The 20,751-nt window shown below is 41.0% G+C and overlaps 1 protein-coding gene across 1 annotated transcript in view; it reads right to left on the bottom strand.

The window, feature by feature from the left end:
* Positions 1-12,751, bottom strand: part of UMODL1 (uromodulin like 1) — a gene marked incomplete at its 5' end in the record, with an annotated part of 35,776 nt that extends 23,025 nt beyond the window's left edge. Inside the window, 7 exons of the mRNA XM_042458387.1 lie at positions 1,594-1,813; positions 3,435-3,547; positions 4,831-5,085; positions 7,856-7,966; positions 8,872-9,064; positions 11,265-11,380; positions 12,583-12,751. Coding sequence (XP_042314321.1) covers positions 1,594-1,813; positions 3,435-3,547; positions 4,831-5,085; positions 7,856-7,966; positions 8,872-9,064; positions 11,265-11,380; positions 12,583-12,751 — 1,177 coding nt within the window. The remainder of the gene's footprint in view (positions 1-1,593; positions 1,814-3,434; positions 3,548-4,830; positions 5,086-7,855; positions 7,967-8,871; positions 9,065-11,264; positions 11,381-12,582) is intronic.
* Between the last annotated feature and the right edge of the window lie 8,000 nt (positions 12,752-20,751).

Here is a 20,751-nt window from a genome sequence, read left to right as displayed (position 1 = left end):
TTGCATTTATACTGTAGTTATACATTTGTCATTAAGAAGAGGAATGAGTCAACAATTACTTGTTTTTTGCATCTAATTATTTCCAAATTCTGTTTTATCCTCTGCAGCTACACTGGACTTTGGACTTGTTCAGAATGCTTCCAAAGCTGAATGTGATACCTTGTATCTCCCCTTTGGAGGAAAGGAAAGACTGACAGCAAACACACATTTTGACTGGCTACCAAGATCAGACAGAATTTATGACATTTTGGATGAATTATTTTCTTGGGGCACCTCAGTGCTTTAAATATGAATTCCTCGTTCTTTTTTATCAGACGTATTTGCTTAGCATAAGAGATATTTTTAATAGTTCACTGCCTAAAACCTACTACTGATAGCTGAATTTCTTCAGGTTTTAGAATCACAGAATCATAGAATTGGAAGGAAACACATTGGCAAATTCAACCCCCTGCTCAGTGCAGGACCTCTAGCTAAAGCATCCCCAGCAGGGAGCTGGCCAGGCTCATTCTGAAGATGTCCAAAGAAGGGGACCCCGCCACCTCTCTAGGCAATTGATTCCATTGCTGAATCAATCTTATTGTCAATAAGTTCTCTTTAGTGTTCAGTCAATATCTACCTTCATGTAGCTTAAAATCATTAGACATTGTTAAACTTCCGGGGCAGCAGAAAACAGGCCTGCCCCTTCTTTCTGTGACAGCCCTTGCATTTAAAGAGTGCAATTATGTCACCTCTCAATCCTAGCTGCATCAGAACTGCAGAGATAATCTGGTTTGACATCACTTTAATTGCCATGGCTCAGTGCTATGGAATTCTGGCATTTGTTGTTTGTTGTGGCACCAGAGCTCTCTGACAGAGAAGGCTAAATGTCTCAAAAAACTAGAATTCATAGAATTCCATAGCACTGAGCCATGGCAGTTAAAGTGATGTCAAACCAGATTATTTCTGCAGTGCAGATGCAGCCCTTCTCTTCACCAAGCTACACATGCTCAGCTCCTTCAACAGTAGTTTCGTAACGGAGTAGATAGATATTATCATAATAAAACGTTCCTCTAGTTTCCCTCAAAGCTATTACCCGCCATCCAGTCTTCTGGATAAACTCTCATTTGACATATTACAAATGCTACAAATTGCATATTACAAATTTACCGTTTATTATATTATACATCTTTTTATATGAATTCCACTTAACAAAGCATGGATGGGACACTTGTGGCCCTCCCATTGTTGTGGGGCTGCAGCTTCCATCACTTCTCAATGTTGGCTATATTGACAAAGGCTGGTGGGGAATTTCAATCTAAAAATATGAGGAAGGCAACATGTTCCCCAGTCTAGGCATACAGAATATCTCATAGTTGCTATTGTACATGTTGCACAAAAAAAACCCCAAAAAACAACCAACAGATGGTTTAATGCTTTGGATTCAGGAAACCTAGCTTTACACCCCTGCAGCAACAGAAATACACCCAAGTGAGATTGAATCTGACATTGGAAACACTCACTGACACTGACATATTTCAATCAAGATATACAGACACCATATTTTAAAATGACAAGCATACCAGTGTAAGCTAGATGTTAAATCAGATAGCCTACCTTCTACTACAGAGCTGTTGGGATCAAGAAGGAACACACGACTTTTGTATAGTGAGGAAATCATTGAATCAAACACAGATAAGTCTTTAGGAAACTGCATGTCTCCTATTATGATTTTAAGTATCACAATGATACTACCAGCTTTAAAAGAGTCAAGGTGCATTTTCAACATCCCCATTTTGTATAATGCTGACATATTGGAAGGGAATGAATTTCTAATCTGCAAACAGATGAAAGAACAATTACTATTTCAACATCAGATTAGATACATCTAGAATTTTATTCTCCTTAATGCTCTTTTTAATTATCTTTTATACTTGCAGTTTACAAAAAGCAGTATCACTTCCACATCCACAAGGAAAATTGGATCTTGTAATTAATCTATCTGACACTTTTGAAAAATTCATTTGGGGCTATACTATTGCTATTCACTCATCCCATGGGAGAAAATGTAGCAATTAAATAGAGATGGGACATAATCCAGCAATCAATGTCCTATAATATTCAGGCAATATCTTCCAATTCAAAATGTGCCTCTTTCCTTGTAATTAATTTTGGACTATATGAAAATAACCATCATCAACATTACTGTCAACATGTTAACGTAAATCCTGCTTGATCCAGGAGCAATTTTTCATGGCTAGAAGCTAATGGCATTTTAATTCCTGCATAATAAGGAAGCACTCTCTGAAGTACCCTGAATTTTTAAACTAGTGTAAGGCAGGGATGGCTTAGATTCAATGAGGAACTGGCCTCATATTGTGAAGACAAACCACAGTTGAATTGGTGCTTTGGGCCTGTGTTATGAAGACAAGTTGCACGAAGAGGGGTGCGAAACCAGTTCACTTGGCCCATGTAGACATGCCCAGGCTATAATGCATATGTCATACGATCTGATACATATGTCCTGTGTGATGATATGGGGCCTAATGGACCTATACAGACAGCCAAAATAAAGCTGCTTCGAGTCACTTTGGAGATATGGTGTTTCAGTGATACATGCGTCCTAAGAGTCCAGAAGCTGCACCGAAGCCACACTCCACTCCTAAGGACTGGAGTGCAGCTTTGGTGAAACTTCCAGACTCTTAGGAAGCATGCATCATTGAAACACCATATCTCCAAAGTGACTTGAAGCAGCTTTATTTTTGTTGTCTTTATGAGGCCATAGTATGCACAAATATGCCACCTGCTTACTAGCATTCTGAAGAATTTGCCATCAGTGTTTTCCTGTGCATGTAACAGCTTCTTAACTTGTAAAGTTTTCAAGTAATATTCTTTTATTTTCATTTTGTGAAAGGTTTCACTTGCACATCTAGCTGTTGCTAAAGACACAAAAAGACTACCTGTATGTGTTCTGGTCAGCTAGAATTCCTACTAGCCACAAGGATTTTCTGTGAATTTAATGGAGGCAGCAGATCTGTTGTTGTTATTATTATTATTATTATTATTATTAACCTTTATTTATGAAGCGCTGTAAATTTACACAGCACTGTACATACAATCTTTTTAGTTAGACGGTTCCCTGCCCTCGGGCTTACAATCTAAAAAGACATGACACAGAAGAAGAAGGGAGTGAGTTACTCTCCACAGAAGTAAATGTGCAAACATATACAAATGAAAGCTGTGTGCCTGTTGCACAACTGTTTTAAAGGCTGAGCTCCTGTCTCTTGCAGTGGCAGTAAAGTGGATGCTATTTTTCAAAAAAATATTATTTTTAATTTGTTAATAAATAGTATATTTTATAAGTTCTAAGACAAAAGAAGTGTTGCATTACATGAAACTTACTCCAGTAATTTATAGCTTACTCCAAGTTTCCAAAAGCATAAGCATTTTGGCATTACCTCAGTCATCAAACTGCCAGAAAACGCCTGATATTCTATATTGCTGCTGTTGAGAAGCTGATTTGTAAAATTATAGTTCAAGATCCTCAGTGTTAAACCAAATATCAAGCCATCTAAAAAACAGGGCATAAAGATAAGTGGGGGTAATAAAAACATACATTAACAAAATACCAGACTGATATATTGGTTACAATGTTGGACTATGACTCTGGAGACCAGGGTTCAAATTCCAGCTTGCCGTGGAAATCCACTGGGTGATCTTGGGCAACTCACACTCTCTCAGCCTCAGAGGAGGGCAAAAGTAAACCCTTAGTGATCAAATCTTGGCCAAGAAAATTCTGTGATAGGTTTGCCTTAGAGCCACCATAAATCAGAAATGACTTGAAGGCACACAACAAAAATCTAAGCTTAGCTATAAATGTTTAAAATGGAAAGGTAAAGGTTATTCCCCTTTGACAAGGTTGTCATGCTGTGTCCAACTGTAGGGGTCAGTGCTCATCTCCGTTACTAAGCTGAAGAGCCAGCATTGTCCAAGGACTACTCTGGTGGTCATGAGGCCAACATGACTGCAACAAACACTGTTACCTTCCCACCAAAGTTGTACCTACAGTGCACCCGCATCATACACTGAAAGCCACATGGGGAGAAGGGGCGGCGCATCCCATAGAGAACAATGGGGTGTGTGTCCATGGCGCGTGTGCTCTGCCTGCTGCTGCGCCACCGCGCCACCGCACTGCCACATGCATGAGCCCCATTCATTTAAATGGGGCTCGAGCATAGGCGGAATTCATTTTACGCAGGGGAGTCCGGAACAGACCCCCCCCGCCCGCATAAAAAAGGGTGCACTGTATTTATCTACTTCATTTGCATGCTTTCAGACTGCTAGGTTGGCAGAAGCTGGGACTAGTGACAGGAGCTCACCCCATCATGCAGCATTTGGGCCTCGATCTGACAACCTTCTGACCTTATAATAGTCAGAATTGGCGTCTTCACCACTTGAGCTATGTAACAGTTATGATTAAAGCAGTCACTGAGTTCAGAAGTGCATATATGGATTTCAGCAGAGATGGTAATCAATAGCTGAACACCTAGTTTGCAATTGGAACAAGATATATGGAACAGTTCAGATTTAAAATTAGGAAACTGAACCCACACACTAGGGCACAGTTTAAATGCGATGTTTAATCTGTTGTAAGCTACTTTGATTCCCAAACAAAGGAAAAGGTGGGATATAAATAAATATAATAACAATCATAACACTTCTTTCATGTGTTGATTGAATTTCAGGACTAGTAAAACTGTGTGTTCACTCAGGTGATAAAATAATTGCAGAAAAAATATGTTTGTTACATGTGAACAGGAACATGAAAATTGAAATGTTTAAGATTATAGATACCTGTCTTCACATTCTTGTGAGAGTAAATGTGCTTGCTACAAACTTCATAGCTGACGTTCACTGTGTACATGACACCAGCTTCCAAGTTTGACACCTCTAGCTTCATATCCATAATTTCCATTCTTTGAATTAGTTCCTTGCCTTTGAATATATCTACTTGGAAAGAATGGTTCTGCATAGAATTTATACTCCAAGACATTTCAAAACTGCTGTTAGTTACACCAAAGATCCTGTGATTTCTGATAGGAAGAGTATCTGCAAGAAATCATGAGAGCTTTATCAGAAGGAGGAGGGGGAGAATTGTTGTGGTGCAGCCTTATGCATGGATACATGGTAAATATGTCTTGCTACATTCCTTAGCCCTCTCACAATCCCCAACATTTTCATGGTGCAATTGCCTTTAGACCTTAAATGATGTTGGACTGGCCATATGTAATGTTTATGCTATTTCATTGATTTGTCCATGCATTTAGTTGCATTTTTAGCATGTTCAGTCCTGAAATGCTCTCAATAAGATCAAAGAGACACAAGTCAAACCAAAATTGTACCCATGCTTCAGGTTTCATCTTTTAAAAAGTAATGAGCATCTATTTTCCATTTACAGTACAGTACTATTCTTCAGTGCTCTTTCCATGTCATTCTCCAAATGAAACAGAGGCCCGGTACATACTGCTAAGAAGCAGCAGCCAGGCGGCGATTGTAGGGTTAGGGACCGTGCACCAACCGCACGGTCCCTAAACATAGCACATCACGGCATCGTCGTAATGGTGGCTTTCTGTCCATGTGGGGGCCGCTATCGTGATGTAAGTGATGTGCAGCATATAGACATCACTGCGTGTCACTAACGTCATGAGTATGCCAATGGCGCACTTGTGACGTCTGTGCGGTGTCCAAAGAAGAATTCCAGGTTCTTTTTGGGGCAGAGGGATGCCATGCAGTTTGGCTGCTGCAGTGTCCCTCCAGAGGAAAACCGGCTGCCTCCAGCCTGCCCTTTCAGGGCAGTTTGTTTCACGCCAGAGACAATTATCAGAGGACAACTGAGCTCTTCCATTATCATCACTATACCCAAACTTTTAACTTATTTGCCTTATAAACATTTTTCTATGCGTGAAGAGTGCATCTATTCACTTCAACTCCTACACTGGAGTCAAGGAAATACCATGAAAAAATAAATTGTGCCCCTATGTCTTTTATGAATCAGAATTGCTTCCAACCCTATGAGGGACAAATGAGGCTTTTTAATGTTGGCCCCATGGGTTGAATGGTCAGAGTAATAGCAGACTCTACAGATTGTTAGGGGTACAGTGATGAAAAGAGGAAAGAGGAGTTTGAAATGTGATGCTTTTGCTTTGGGAACTAACACTGTTTGGGGAGCAGTACTATTTTCCTAAGTGCCAACATGTTTTCTGTCTGTCCAAAATATACTACAGTCGCCCCTCTTTTTTCACAAGGGATCCATTCCAGACCCCCTCGTGAAAATGGAATTTTGCTTATATTCAAGCCCCATTAGCTTGAATACAGGCACACGGATACGAGAGTGTGCGGGCACGCACCTCAGGCATGCACCCCATTGTTTCCACCTCCGTTCATCCCTAACACATAAGTGAGTTTAAAAACCGTGAGAACGGAGGGAGGACTGTATTTGTAATTAAAAATATACAACATACCACCATAAATTTCCAGGGGTCATTAATGCCAGCAAGCAGACATTATAAGACTGGTTTGGATCTTTGCACTGCCTGAGGAATAAAAACACTTTTGAGTAGAATGCATCCTATAGGCCTTACCACTTCTGACCCTCATTTGCTGCCACTAATTTAGTTGTAATGTCACACTAAAAACAGGACAGCACTAATATGGCTCTGTGGCACAGGATGACACTCAGGCAACCTCCAACACCACAAAGATCTTTTTCTGCCCTGTATCCATCAACTTTCAGCAGCAGTGGGGATTCACAATGCTGCTGGCTGGATGAATCTAGAAGCCATGCTTAAAATAGATAACATTTTGATGCTTTGGCCATTTCTTGGTTTTAGTAAGAAGATTTTAAAAGTGTCATCTGGCATTCATGTCAAGTAGTGAAATATCTTGAGCTAGCACTGGTTGCCACAAGAACAATGTATCTACATTCCTCAGTAAGTTCAAGAAAATGATATTTAAAGTAAGGGGGGGGGCATGGGGGGGGGGGGGACTCATATGCTGAGGGACTATATCTCCCATTATTCAAGACCACTGGCAAGGCTGGCTAGAGCTGCTGGAATTTGGAGCCCACGAACCTCTGGACAGCATACAATGGCCACCCTTGGTTTAAAGTATTAGTATACATGCACATTTGCAGCAGCTAAACTTCAGGATTGCTGCATGTCAGTTTTCTTCACAGTGAAAAGGCATAGCCTTTGAAATTTCACAGATGAAACTTGGGATATATGTGTCCAAGTAACATCAGAGAGTGGTCAATATGGCAAATGTTACTAATGAAAAAGAAGAACCAAACTAGGAGAGGCTGAAGCAGTTTGCTTTTCCCTGAGCTTACTGGGAAGGGCAAGGTTTTACCCCTTCATCTCTTCTTCCTTCTACTGAATTTAGTGCAAGCTATGTTTGCACTTTGAGCTCAGTTTGCCACAAGTGAAGTAAACCATTGGTGTGGTAGTGGAAACAGAAGAGAGAAACTGGGGCATGTTAAAAGGATCTGAAAAGTAGAACAGCGGGGATTTAATGTAGATTGTCCCTGCTGAATCAAAATTGGGGAGGGGGTATGAAAGCAGGACTACAGACCTTTGAAAAGGAATGCTATAGTAATTGACAGGATCTTTTTTATATGTCACTAGATGTCACTGTAAACATTATAGTACAACCACTTGGCTATCAAAGTCTTTGCTTATCCATATTTTCTATTTGTGAGGTTCTTCTTCTATGTTGTCTCTGAGAGAATTAAGACAAAGCTGCATGTGCACAGTTGTTCCCTAGACAAAGAAGATACAAAATTTAATAAAGCATTTAAAAAAGTAGGAGTAACTTTACTCACAGCATTCGGATTCTAATGGTTTGCCAGTTTCTTGTGAAGCAGATGTAAAATTTTGCACCAAAACAGAATTTCTATTCTGAAGCAGAACATCTGATGAACCTGGATCCCAGTCTGTTACAAAGAAGAAGAAGAAGAAGAAGAAGAAGAAGAAGAAGAAGAAGAAGAAGAAGAAGAAGAAGGTTAAATAGAAGAAAGGTGCCCTATGTGTTCCTAATATTTGCTTCTTCAAATTTTCAACTATTTGTTGACTATAAAGAATACTTCCTTATTTTCAAGTGAATGCTTGGCTTACAGGTAGTATATATTCTATGAAGAGTCCTCAAGGGTCTGTTTTGGCCAGAAGAGCAGGATACAAAATAAAAAATAAACTACATTTTATTTGACCAATGTTTCCTGCTGCTTCATACTTGGATAGAATGTTTTTTTTCAAGCGCTTGAGAAGGTTACCTTTTGGGGCTTCAACTAGCAGTTGGCAGATTTGGGGTGCAGGAATCCAAAGAAGTAACTTTTCTATTTCTTTCATACTTATGTAACATTCCCTGGGTTAATACAGATTCCTATCCTGCTCCATAATGAACCTTGATTATACAGAAGAATCCCTGTCTTAACTGAGGATTCAGGCTGCATTCACAGTGCAGAAATAATGCAGTTTAACACTATTTTAACTACCATGGCTAAATGCTATGGAATCCTAGAATTTGTAGTTTGTTATATCACCAGCGTACTCTTAATAGAGAAGGCTAAATATCTCACAAAACTACAATTCCCTAAATTCCATAGCATTGAATTCCATGGCAAGCTCTTAATGGGGACCCATCTAATTTCCTGTATCTAGGAACTTTATATTTTTATGAAGTAACCCTAAAGGGAATTCCTTCTGAGACAAGAGTTCCTGGTTTCTCAAATTCATGTAGTATCTCACAGAGGTAGTCCAAATTCTAACTTGTTTTATTTGAAGGCTTCAACTAACTTTCTTATAACTCTACAATATTGAGATGAATATTTGAAATTACAACCTTGCACAACTATGTCAATAACTTCAGATACTCTCATCACAATGTCATTTAGCAAAGAAGATACGTTCACTGATGGAATCGATTCTTGCAGTCCAACTAGAACCTGTGAAACCACAGTCTCTGTATAGGGTTCTGCCTTTGTTGTCCGGATATGGTACACTGAAGCATTCAAAGGCCATAATGCCCCATTAATCTGTAAAAGAACGTCTCTTGGATTGTTACATTATAGTGTATGTGTATAGTAATACTATTATTATTAACTTCAAAAAAATAATATAATTAATGTATACATATAAAAATCAACATTAAAATAGAACTAATTATTTTAACATTAACAATTTTAAAAATAGTATGTGGAGAGATCTTTTAGCACTTTTGAGACTAACTGAAAGAAAAAAATTGGCAGCATGCATTTTTGTAGAGACTGAAGTCTACGAAAGCTCATGCTGCCAATTTCTCTTTCAGTTAGTCTCAAAGGTGCTACAAGATCTCTCCATATACTGATTCTACAGACAACACGGCTATATCTCTGAATTTTAAAAATACAATCAAAATGATAAAAGCCAATTAAAAATAGTGCAATTAAAACAATACAATACTCGCTTAAAAGCCATTTCTTTAAAAACTTCCAGTTCTTAGGAGCTTATCACATGGACAAAAAACCTGACTGCACCCTAACAGAGGACATTTTTCAAAGTCAGAAAACTCCTGGCTTTGAAAAGTGGCCTCCGAAGCATGCCTGGGACCTGGGCTGCAGCTGGGCTGCACTTGCCTGGCAAAATTGGCCATATCAGGAGATACTATCTGTCAAATAGCCTGGACCCAAGCCATATAGGGCTTTATAGGTCTTCACTAGCACTTTGAATTCTGGCTGGAAACAGACCAACAGCCTATGGAGCTGTTGTAGAAGGGAGTTATATATAGTAACCAGCCCCAGTTAATAATCTGACTGTAGCTCAACTCTTTTATGCATGGCCATTCATGGGACACTCCACAGACTTGCTGAAAGTGAGATCAATGGGCATCTCAGTTATGTGTTAAATGTCTGAGAAGATTAATCTGATTCCTTCCATGGAAACTGTTGAATTTCAACAGTCAGAGTTACAACTGTACCATGTAAGTTAGTGCCTCGTGTGAAAAGGGCCATAGACTTAAGTCTGCCTCCTCAGGTGCATTTGGAAGTAGGAAGTATACTCAAGTCTGTGAAAGCACATGCTGCCAACTTCTTTCTTTCAGTTAGTCTCAAAGGTTCTACAAGATCTCTTATTGATTTTACAGACTAAGACAACTATGGCCCCATACAGATGGCCCAAAATAAAGCTGCTTTGGGTCACTTTGGAGGTATACTGTTTAAATGATGAATGCATCCTAAGAGGCTGGAAGCTGCGCCAAAGCCATGCTTCAGTCCTAAGGACTGGAGTGCAGCTTTGGCGCAACTTCTGGACTCTTAGTACACATGCCTCATTTAAACAGCATACCTCCAAAGTGATCTGAAGCAGCTTTATTTTGGTCTGTCTGTATGCGGCCTATATATTGAATTCTACTACAGTGAGTGTGGGTGTTTCCAGATGAAGCACTTCTTATGTAACTGTCTTGACACATTCATGACATTTTATCAGGATGCGGGGTCCAGAAAAAATTGGCGAGTTACAAACGGCCCTCAAGGGGCCGTTTTCCCGCCGCCGCCATTCGCTGCATAGGGAAGCCCCAGCGGCCAGACCGCGAGGCTTCCCCATGCAGTGAAAAAGGAAGTGGCGCTGTGAGGGGCGGAGCGCGCCCTCGTGGCATCACTTCCGCCACAACGCATCTGGATGCACAGCGTCCAAGATGTCAAAATGGCGGCGCCCTTGTGGATGGGCACCACCATTTACGACACGCTCCGCACATGTTGGGGCCGGAGCAGGTTAGGAAGGGGCGATTCTTCCTAACCCTAACACGCCCCTTCCTAACCCTAACACGCACGGAGTGCGTTGTTAGTGGCGGTTTGTAACCCGCCATTATCTCCAATTTATAACCTTCCCATGCTTCTTCCATCTTCTCCATTTAAAAAATGTTAAGAAGGAAAAGATGGAATAGCTGCAAGAAGAGTTCTTTTTGGATAGTATTGCTAGGTAAAACTTAGTGGAACAAAACACTCATTGGAATATAATTTTAATCAGAATCTTATTAAAGCAATCTGGGTATTATGGTCCCCAAAACTTTTTTTTCCTCTCCAACCTGTGGATTCTCTATACGGAAGCACAGCATGAAAAAAATGAACTAGTTTGCTTGTAATTAGTTCTTTGTACAGAAGATGGTGCTCATGGGACCAGTTTGGACTCTTCTGTCTATATCACTAATAATAGCATCTGCAGAGGTTTGCAGCAGTTTGATAGTACTGTAGTTATTCATACCATTGAGTGGAGAAGACGAGAATGGTTCAGAAGTCTTGGATCCACTCTGCTTAACTCATTGAAATCCATTTTCACCAGGACAGACACATTATACCAGTGTTTTGTCACTTTTTCAACTAGAATTGAAGACAGCAAACAATTTATTTGTAACTTGAATGTTAGACTATTGCACAGTTATTATAGTGAACTTCTCAGTTATATTAAACATCCTCACCAAAATCAGTTCCAGCGCTCAGAAATTTTGCACTAATCTTGATTGTCCTTTAAATCATAAAAACCTTGCCAAGTTCTTCATCTCAGCTGAAATACCAAGAGATCAAGGTCTGTGCACAGAAACTGGGAGGTGTGGGGTGTAGTGGCACTGGGTGGGATGATTAGTTCAAGATAACACCATTCCATGCACACATGCATAACCCAAAAGTAAGAAGACTCAATTATACACTATTGGGTTCTCCTTTCATCCTGATGTTACTTAGCGGAGCTCAACTTGGAAAATGTTTAGTTTTTAAAAAAGAACATCATAAATTATAAATTGCTCTTAAATTAAATGCATTTAAAAAATAAATTAGTTTTTTATACTCTCACTTTCTGCACTCAACAGTATTATGCAGGCCTCTCATAATCTCACAGTGAGTATGCCCAACAGTTATGCTGACTGAGAGATAATTGAAATTTTACTCTAAAAGGTCTCTCAAGCTCTGTAACAGAGCTCTAGAAACATCTACCCCTACATGTGCATGGGTCAGTGAAAGGGTCCTGAACATTACATCTGCCTCAAGCTCCATAAACTGTTTTGGGAGGGATCTGCAAATGGTCCTCTAAAGCAGAAGACAAATTCCTAAAGCTGGGGGTGGGGGGTGCATACATCCCTCACTGGACCTTTGGAATGTTTACTCAAACTGCTTTCCTGGAGTCTCTAGTGGGAATTGGGATCAGGTTCACTTTGTGCTTGGCCCAGCAAAGTGTGTTTGGCCCAGGAGAGGTCTTTCTTCTCAAACAACAAGTGACCTGAAAGCACTTCTGTTTGGTGGGGTAGGGAAGGCCTTTTAAAGATATTGTTATTGTTGTTGTCTGCCTTCAAGTTGTTTCCTACTTATGGTGACCCTAAGGTGAGCCTATCATGGAGTTTTGTTGCCATGATTCTTCAGAGGTTTGCCATTGCTTTCCTCTGAGGCTGAGGGCACGTAACTTGCCCAAGGTCACCAAATGGGTTTCCTATTAGATTGCCTTTATATCTAGACTATTCTGCATTGATTCTCTCTCACCAACAAAGTCTAATTGATGCCTTCTAGAATGAGAGGAAATACTGGTACTTTACCTTCAGGTACAGGATTGGAGCAACCAGTTCCTTTAGATGTCTCACAGCATTTTTTATGTTCTGGACAATCCAAATCGAATGTGCATGAAATATTCAATACTTCCATTTCCTTTGCTGGACAGGCACCAGGCCTTGAGGCAAATTCACTGGACCTGCTTAGGGCTACCGAACAAAGTAGTTAACAGCAATTAGGAATCCACTGCCTAAGGATTTGAGTATGCCCAATAGATTTTTTTAAAAAAAAATGTCTTTCTTTTGTAAAATTAGAACAGCCACTCTCCACCACTCCTTTGGCACATTTCAAAATGCACATGCAAAGTGGGAGGGGAAATGTACTGCTGAAAATACATACAGTATGCTTAAATTCTCTAGTGTGTGGAGCTCAAGATTTTGGCTCCCAATAACAGTCTGCTTTCACTAAATCTGTTTTGTTTAATACCCAGCATCATGGCAGTAGTAGTGGTAGTAGCAGTAGAAGAAGGAATCAATAGGGGTCCTTTGCAGAGCAGTCACTTCCCACTCTTGTGGTACAGTAGTTGGGGAAGGGACCCTCCTTTGCTTAGAAAGCAACCTTCCTCCAAAGGTTCCCCTCTAGAAGTGTTGGACCACTTCTATCACTACAGCTAGGATGGATAGAGTATGCTAGTTGGGCATGATGGGGGTTGTACGGGAGTGAAAGGCAGTAAAAGTAGGCGTTAGGAAAAGAAAAAGGAGAAGAGAGGTAAGGGAGTTTGTGTGTCCATACATACACATTTCAGTATGTGAAAGACAGACAAGGGTAAAGTCAAGGTTACTTTCTTTCTGTTCTGTCCCTTCTTCCAGCTATATATGTGTGTTTGTGTACAAAGGTTGCATTTGTTCTTCTTTGTGGTGAATCCACTTTGGATTTTAATTCAAATTTTAAAGGAGCTATCAAAAGTGCTAAATCTAAGTGGCAGGAAAAGATTCAGCCCCTTGGATAATACCTCTAAAAATTGGATTGAAACCCAAAATGATCCGCCACAACACTGACATGGAAGCAGTCACTCACAGAAGCTATTTGTTTGCTGTAAGGGTACAGTGAAACAACATATTTGTTGCAATGATACAGTGTTAGCAAAACAAATTAGATCACCTTCTACAACAAACAATCTTCACATACCAGCTCAACAGTTAGAACAGCTGAAGGACAGAGCCAGACTGCTCCCATCTGAATGATACAGATAAATAAACAAGACTTTACAGTTTTCTAAACAGGAGTTGTGAGTGCTTTCCTCACCCGCTGTGTTTATTTGTGAAGACTGGTGGCGGCTAAGCACCCAAGACTTTTCCTTCAGTTCAGGAGAGACTATTTTGTTCTATAGGGGGATTTCAAAGTTACCGGATATTATTGTTGATATTGCATAGTGATAGTACTAATTAATGATAATTATTACCATTATTGTTATTGTACAGCACAAAAACAACAACCCTAAGCCAAGGAGTATAATGCACAGTCAAGAGAAACAACATATAAGTTAGAAATGAACAAGAAACAAAAGGAGAATGAGGGAGCAATGAACACCAACATAGTAATATTGAATGAAACTTTGATTGATTCAAGTTAATTGGGATTGGTTTTAAAAATGTTTGTATAAAATCAGTGCATGATATATTCTCGATATTGACCATGCACCTGGACCATTTAGCATTAACCACACAGGGGTTATTCTCAATATCTGGATGAACCGCTTCGTGATTCACCCTGCCCCAGTTTGGAAAGCATTTCAAAAGACCCCTAGTTCTCATTATGAAAGGTTTTTTTTCCTTATCCGTGTGATCGGGTTTTTTTGAGGTGATTGTGGTCCCCACTGGCAGCACCATTTAAAACTCTCCAGTCAATCATCTGACGTAAGCCGTGAAAGGGGGGGGGGGGGGTGGAGGCTGAGAGAGTGTTTGTGAGGCTGAGAGAGTGTGAGGCTGAGATAGTGTGACAAGGAGGATGGCAAGGAACAAGACAAGGCAAGGCAGGGAGAGCAGAGAAGAGGAGGGGAGAGAGGGAGGCAAGGCTGGGAAGGGACTTGAGGCTGGGGAAGGGACATCGCCAGCCAGGAAGGAAGAGGATGAGGAAATGTGGGCACTGGAATCCAAGGAGGCTTGTAGAAGGAGGACATGGCATGTTTTCTTTTCTTTTCTTTTCTTTCTTCTTTCTTTCTTTTGTAAATACAATTAAGTGCTAAGCGACAGTGTTTAGCACATTTACAAGCAGTTGCTAAACCATCTGTCGCTTCATTGCTTAGTTTTTGTTTTTTTTGTTTTTAAAGGAACCAAATATCACACCAATAATGACAAGAAAGCATTCGGGGAGGGGGGGATGGCATCTCCCAAATGGGAGGATGGTAAACACTCCTCCAGAATGCTGTGATCCAATCTTTCGTTCCCACTTGCTCCACAAGCGTTGGAATCACATTTTTCAAAAGAACCCTTTTTAGCTGGTGTCTAGAAAAACCAGTTCTTTTGCCTTTGCACGCTTCATCATGACAGATTAAATCACATCGCGACAGGAACTGGTTCAAATGGGAAATAGGGTCATTAATTTGCTCAGCAATCGAATTTTTTATAGTGGGAATGAGGCCACAGAAAGTGTTCTCAGGACTGAGTAAATGTAACTTTAAGACATCTCTGTTCCTTTAATTTTTTTGCCCCCACTCCAGTGTCTTGCTTATAACCTATCACAGCAGGAATTTATCAGTCATTAACAAAATTTAGTTTTCAAAGCAGCTATTTCTTTTTTGAGGTGTGGGATAAAACATGTTAACAGGTCATAGATGTACGTGGGGTGGAAACAGCACTAGCAACGGAGGGTGTAGCAGTGCTGGCTGGGAGCCATGGAAACCGTACTCTGTATACCAGGGTTGTCATTTTTACATCAGCCCAAACAGAGACTGACCTCCAACAGTCCCTGCAAAATCTATCAAGCGATTGTCCTACAGCGCATACACCCCGAGTGAAGCCATCTGTCAAGTAACCCTTTAGGGATAAAAAAACAGTCAATGACCCTTCAGTTAGCCAAAGTGCTCCCCTGATTTGCTCAAAGGGATGGCAAATATGTACAGTTTATCGCCTGAGAGATCCGGTAACAAGATAATGAGCACATGATGACAAAGCATTCAGTGTTCCTGCGGGCTTCAGATATTTAAATACATTCAAGGTCTTCTTTTTTTAAAGAACTATTTAAATGTGTAAATGCCTCAAAGTCTTCAGACTAATAGGGATTGTTATTATGTGACTGCTGATGGTGCATACAAATCAAGTAAGTATTTATTAGTAGCAATGGAGTGGTGGCTGTTGGTTTCCATTGTCAGTGACCCATGCACAGGTTTTAATTTGAATAAAGGAGTTTCTCCAATTACTGACCTAATGGGGGGAGTTAGTTAAGCACGTGGATAACTTTTTTATATTTAAGGAAAAGCTGGGCTGGATTCATCAACCCACTGACATAGAAGCGGCCCACCGCCACTGCAGTGGTATTGGATTGAGGAGCCCCATTATTCCTATAATCAGCCCCAAAAAAACAGAATAATATTACAAGGCTGCCCAGTATCTGTCTCCCAGAAATAGGAAAGAAATAACTATGTCTATTCAGTGGGTAGTAGTTGTGTGTTTGCTCTGTTGCTGCTTCATATATACCCTATATTTCCCCAAAAACTAAGAGTCAGGGTGGATGTTATGCATTATAAAACTATCATCAATCATTGTTTCAGCAAGGGCTGTCCGGCTTCCAATGTAATCAGTTAACTGATTAGTAGAATTCTTATAGTACAAGCATGCACAAAGTACCCAAGAAATATTGTTTAAAAACAGTATCATCTGCTTTGGGCAGTATGGTATCATGGGAAGCACACAGTGACCACACACGCAAATTTATTTGCTACACAAAGTGTTGAATGGCCCTTGGTCAGCCATCCAGGCAGACTTAAATGATAGCTTCCCCAAGTTCAGGATAGAAGTCAAAGTACCAAGGGAAACTCACACTGAAGAGGCCCTCAGATCATCAGTTCAACTCACTGAGAACCCAGAGAAGGTCAGGTGGGAACCATTAACAAATGTTCAGTGACATCACGTAATCATCTCACTAGTTGTCACTTCCTTCCTCATTTCATCATTTATTAAGACTATGTCTAACAGTACATTACCACTTACAGAAGCTGGGACTAAGGCTCTGAGGTCTAGAGAATAAGGAAGAGATAAATGATGAACTTTTTGAGGAGGCTGAGGAGGGCCAGCCCTGTACTTGCCCACATGGGGGAAAATTTGGAAAGCTCTTGGAGCTCTTTACAAGAGAGATGCTGTACCCACCTGAACCCTGGGGCAACCTACCTCTATGTGCCTACTATTTTTGGAATAGACATTCATGCTGCCAGTGCTGGTGCTGATAATTACCTGACTCAATACAATTGTGGCAGACTTGAGCACTCATCTGTATTGCAGATCAAGCAAATTTCCACCATGTTTTTTTTTCCAGCCAGAAAAGCCCACTGCTTTGTAAAGGTACGTAGAACAGTTAATAAAATGTTATTCTGACTAAATTATGTTTGATTGCTGTGAAAGAATAGAATGATAAAACCAGATGTACACCAGAACATGCACCAGGGACATAGCCAAGGGGGGGGGGTTCTTGGGGTCGGACCCCCCTTCCATTAGAAAAATGATGATGGTGTGCTGCCTGCGCCGCCACACCCAAGCCCCATTATAATGGTGCACTAGTCTGGACCCCCCCCTTCCTAAAACCGGCTACGTCCCTGCATGCACAGAACCCCAGACTAAAATGTACAGTATTCAATGTCCAAGTAATTGTTTACACTTGACCAGTTAGGCTACAGCAGGGATGATTTTGGTGAGAAAAAGGTGGTGAGGAACTCTAGAAAGGCCAAGGGCCACAAATAGTCCACATCAAAATAATAATAATAAAATTTTTATTTATATACAGCCCTCTATATAACCGGGCAGTGTACAACATCACAAAATACATAGATTCAAATCAAATAAAAACAATTCTGGCAAGCTTGCCACTGCTGACATAGAGGGGGGGTGGGAGATAGTTGTGGGGCCTGTTTCAGGGAAGCTAGTTTGAACAAGAAGGTCTTCAGCCCCTTTTTGAACTGGGCCAGGGAGGTGGCCGAGCGGAGCTCAATGGGCAGGGAGTTCCAGAGGGTCGGGGCCGAGATGGTAAAAGTCCTCTTAGACGTGGAGGCTAGTCTGGCCCTGGAACCCTCAATAGCTGCTGCCCAGATGTTCTGAGAGTGCGGGCGAGATTGATGGGAGAGGCGGTCCTCAAGGTATCCTGGGCCCAAGCCATTTAGGGCTTTATAGGTGTAACCAACACATTGTATTGCACCGGAAGCGAATAGACAGCCAGTACAGATCTTTAAGCACTGGTGTTTAATGACTGGCTCTGGGATATGCCAGTAACCAGTCTGGCTGCCATAATTCTGCACTAATTGTAGCTTCTGGGTATGGTACAAGGGTTGCCCCATGTAGAGCGCATTGCAGAAGTCCAAATGAGAGGTTACCAGAGCATGTACTACCGTTTCAAGGTCCCTCTGGCCCAGGTAGGGACGCAGCTGGCGTATCAGCCGAAGCTGATAACAGGTGCTCCTGACCGTCGCATCCACCAGATGTAGGTGAGCGACGATCAAGGAGCACCCCCAGACTGCGTACCGAGTCCGTCACAGGAAGCGTGATCCCGTTCAGGACAGGTGGAACCACCGTCATTCCCGGACCGGGGGAACCTATCAGAGCACCTCCATTTTCTCTGGATTCAGACTGAGTCGGTTTTCCCTCATCAGCCATTACCGACTCCAGACAGGCCACGAGAGGAGAGATGCATCCCCAGTCACTGTATCAGTCGGAGACATAGAGAAGACTATTTGGGTGTCATCAAATATTTGGGTGTCATACATACATATTTGGGAGCAAGGAGATCTTGAATGTCAAATATAGACAGAACAAGACAACTATAGATTCTTATCAAGGTTAGAAAATCAGATAGAAAAGGAAGAAGGACAAATAGTTGGACAAGAGAAAATGAAATTCATTTGGGCAGATGGTTTTGTGAGGGCTGTGGTTCATGAAAAGCAAGACAAAATGGAGAAGGATATTGCCATGTAGGATAATATTTAATCTTCACTGAGGAATAAAACCAGGATGCACAGCAACAGTATTTCTGGGTTTCAGTCACAGGACTTTATCAATGAAGCTAAAAGAGATTTTTAATAGAACAAAAGCTTTTGGCCAGTACTTAAGCATTTTGGGCCATTCGCTACTATAGTGCATATTTTCATTAATGAGCAAAACCTGTCAATAGGCTTTCAATCTTGCTGCTATTTCATTATTGCCTTTGTGGTAGTTCCCCTCTGCAGACACTCACATGGAACGAGTGGGCATGATTCTGCTGCTCTCCTCCACTCCTCCCTTCCCTTTGCAGCAATCATGGTTGCCAACAACTTTCTGAAGCTGGCTGGGTGAGTGCCCCCTCCTGACATGTGGGGCTGCTGAGTGTACACAGCAACATCAAGCTTTGGAGGTGGAGGAGGAGCAGCCCTAGCTGCCAACATGTCCTGAAGCTGGAAGCTATGTGCATAGTCCACAGCAGTCAGCTTTGGGAGTGTGGTTGTCTGCTATGACCATTGTCTCCCTGCCCCAAGAAGTGGTTGTTTGGCAGTAGGAAAATAGATCACCTGGCTATGGATCATCAAGACATATGTGGAGAAAGAGTGATAAGAAATAATGCCAAACTGGTATGCTTCCATTCTTAAACTAGTGGGATTGTGGCAGACAGGAGGCTGGTGTGATAATGTGTTTATTTTATCGTGTTTCTAAGCCAACCATAGCTACTGAGTAAACACTGTGTACAGCAAAACAGCCTTTTTGCAAGTTTCTGACAAATATTGCACACTGATGCTTAAATTCTGTATTCGTACTAAATAAATAACTGCAGTTAGTTCATAAGAGCTGTGTTTTATTCTTGGCAGCCAGAAACATTAGTGAATCTTGCTTAATGCTGGGGTGGGAAAAGGTTAGTAAGAACCCTGTCTGTCATAATAGAAGCTAGAGAAAAGCTATTGCCCCTCTGTTAGAAAAGAAGGAAACATGAGAGTTTGACAAGTATGACAATTTAATAATTAATTGACTTTGAATCTTGCCCCTAAAACTAGCCACGTGTCTACTGAGAACTAATTTTTCGTGACGGGGTGTAAAATCTGCCTGTGGACTGCATCTGCTCCAAGGCTATCTTTACACCCAGAGGGCTTTTTTCTAATGCAGGAAGTGAACAGTAGTTACTTCTGGTCATTTCCTTTTGCTATAAAAGATCTCTCTGAGCTTAAATGGCTAGGGAAGGGAGGCAAAATTATCCTGCACACCTGGAGGCAAAAAAATTGTAATATATATTGAAAGAATGCAGTGGGAAGAATATAGCCCCCCAGGTCTCCTGTGAGCTAACCAGCTCCCTAGCCTCCCACAGTTGCCCATTCTGGGCAGCCAGGAATGGGTAGGTGACAAAAAAGGTAGATTAGCCATGGAGTTATCACACAGGAGGAATCGGCCAAATCCCATACAGAAATGAATTTAAATCCACAAAAGCGGGATGTGTTTCAGAGGCATTGAGCATTAATCTAAATTAACCCACACAGAAATTGGACGAAATTGTCCGCTTTTTACTTTCAGAATTTTCCCAAAAGTAATAAGCAGCCATTTTTGTCTACTTTCTGTGTGGGGTTAATGTCAAATAAATGCCAGTACCCCTCACTGTGTCTAAAAACGATCCCACTTTGCGGGATATCCTGGAATTTAAATCCAGTTTTTGCACGGATTTGGGTAATAGCCTCCTTGTGGAAACCCTATGTAAGAGTTATCAATGCAAGGCTTTAGCGCCCATCTTCATGACACATATGCACTGTAATTGTATAGGTACAGCATAATGCTGTATTTACACACAGTTTCTGTTCTTCCAATCAGTCCCCCTGTTAGTTGTCGATTATAATAATAATAATTTTTCTAACCTACCTCTCCCAAGGCTCGAGGCAGTGTATATCATGGATTAAAATATAAATATAACTAAACACATGAAACCATTTAAACACATAGATTAAACACTAAACAATGATTAGACACCATTACACCTTAAAATCTCCAAACAGAAAATTAAAA

This window comes from Sceloporus undulatus, chromosome 3 (assembly GCF_019175285.1).
Source record: "Sceloporus undulatus isolate JIND9_A2432 ecotype Alabama chromosome 3, SceUnd_v1.1, whole genome shotgun sequence".
NCBI classification, from domain to species: Eukaryota; Metazoa; Chordata; class Lepidosauria; order Squamata; family Phrynosomatidae; genus Sceloporus; species Sceloporus undulatus.
The sequence above is the reverse complement of the archived record's forward strand: the minus strand, read 5'-3'. Positions and strand labels throughout refer to the sequence as shown.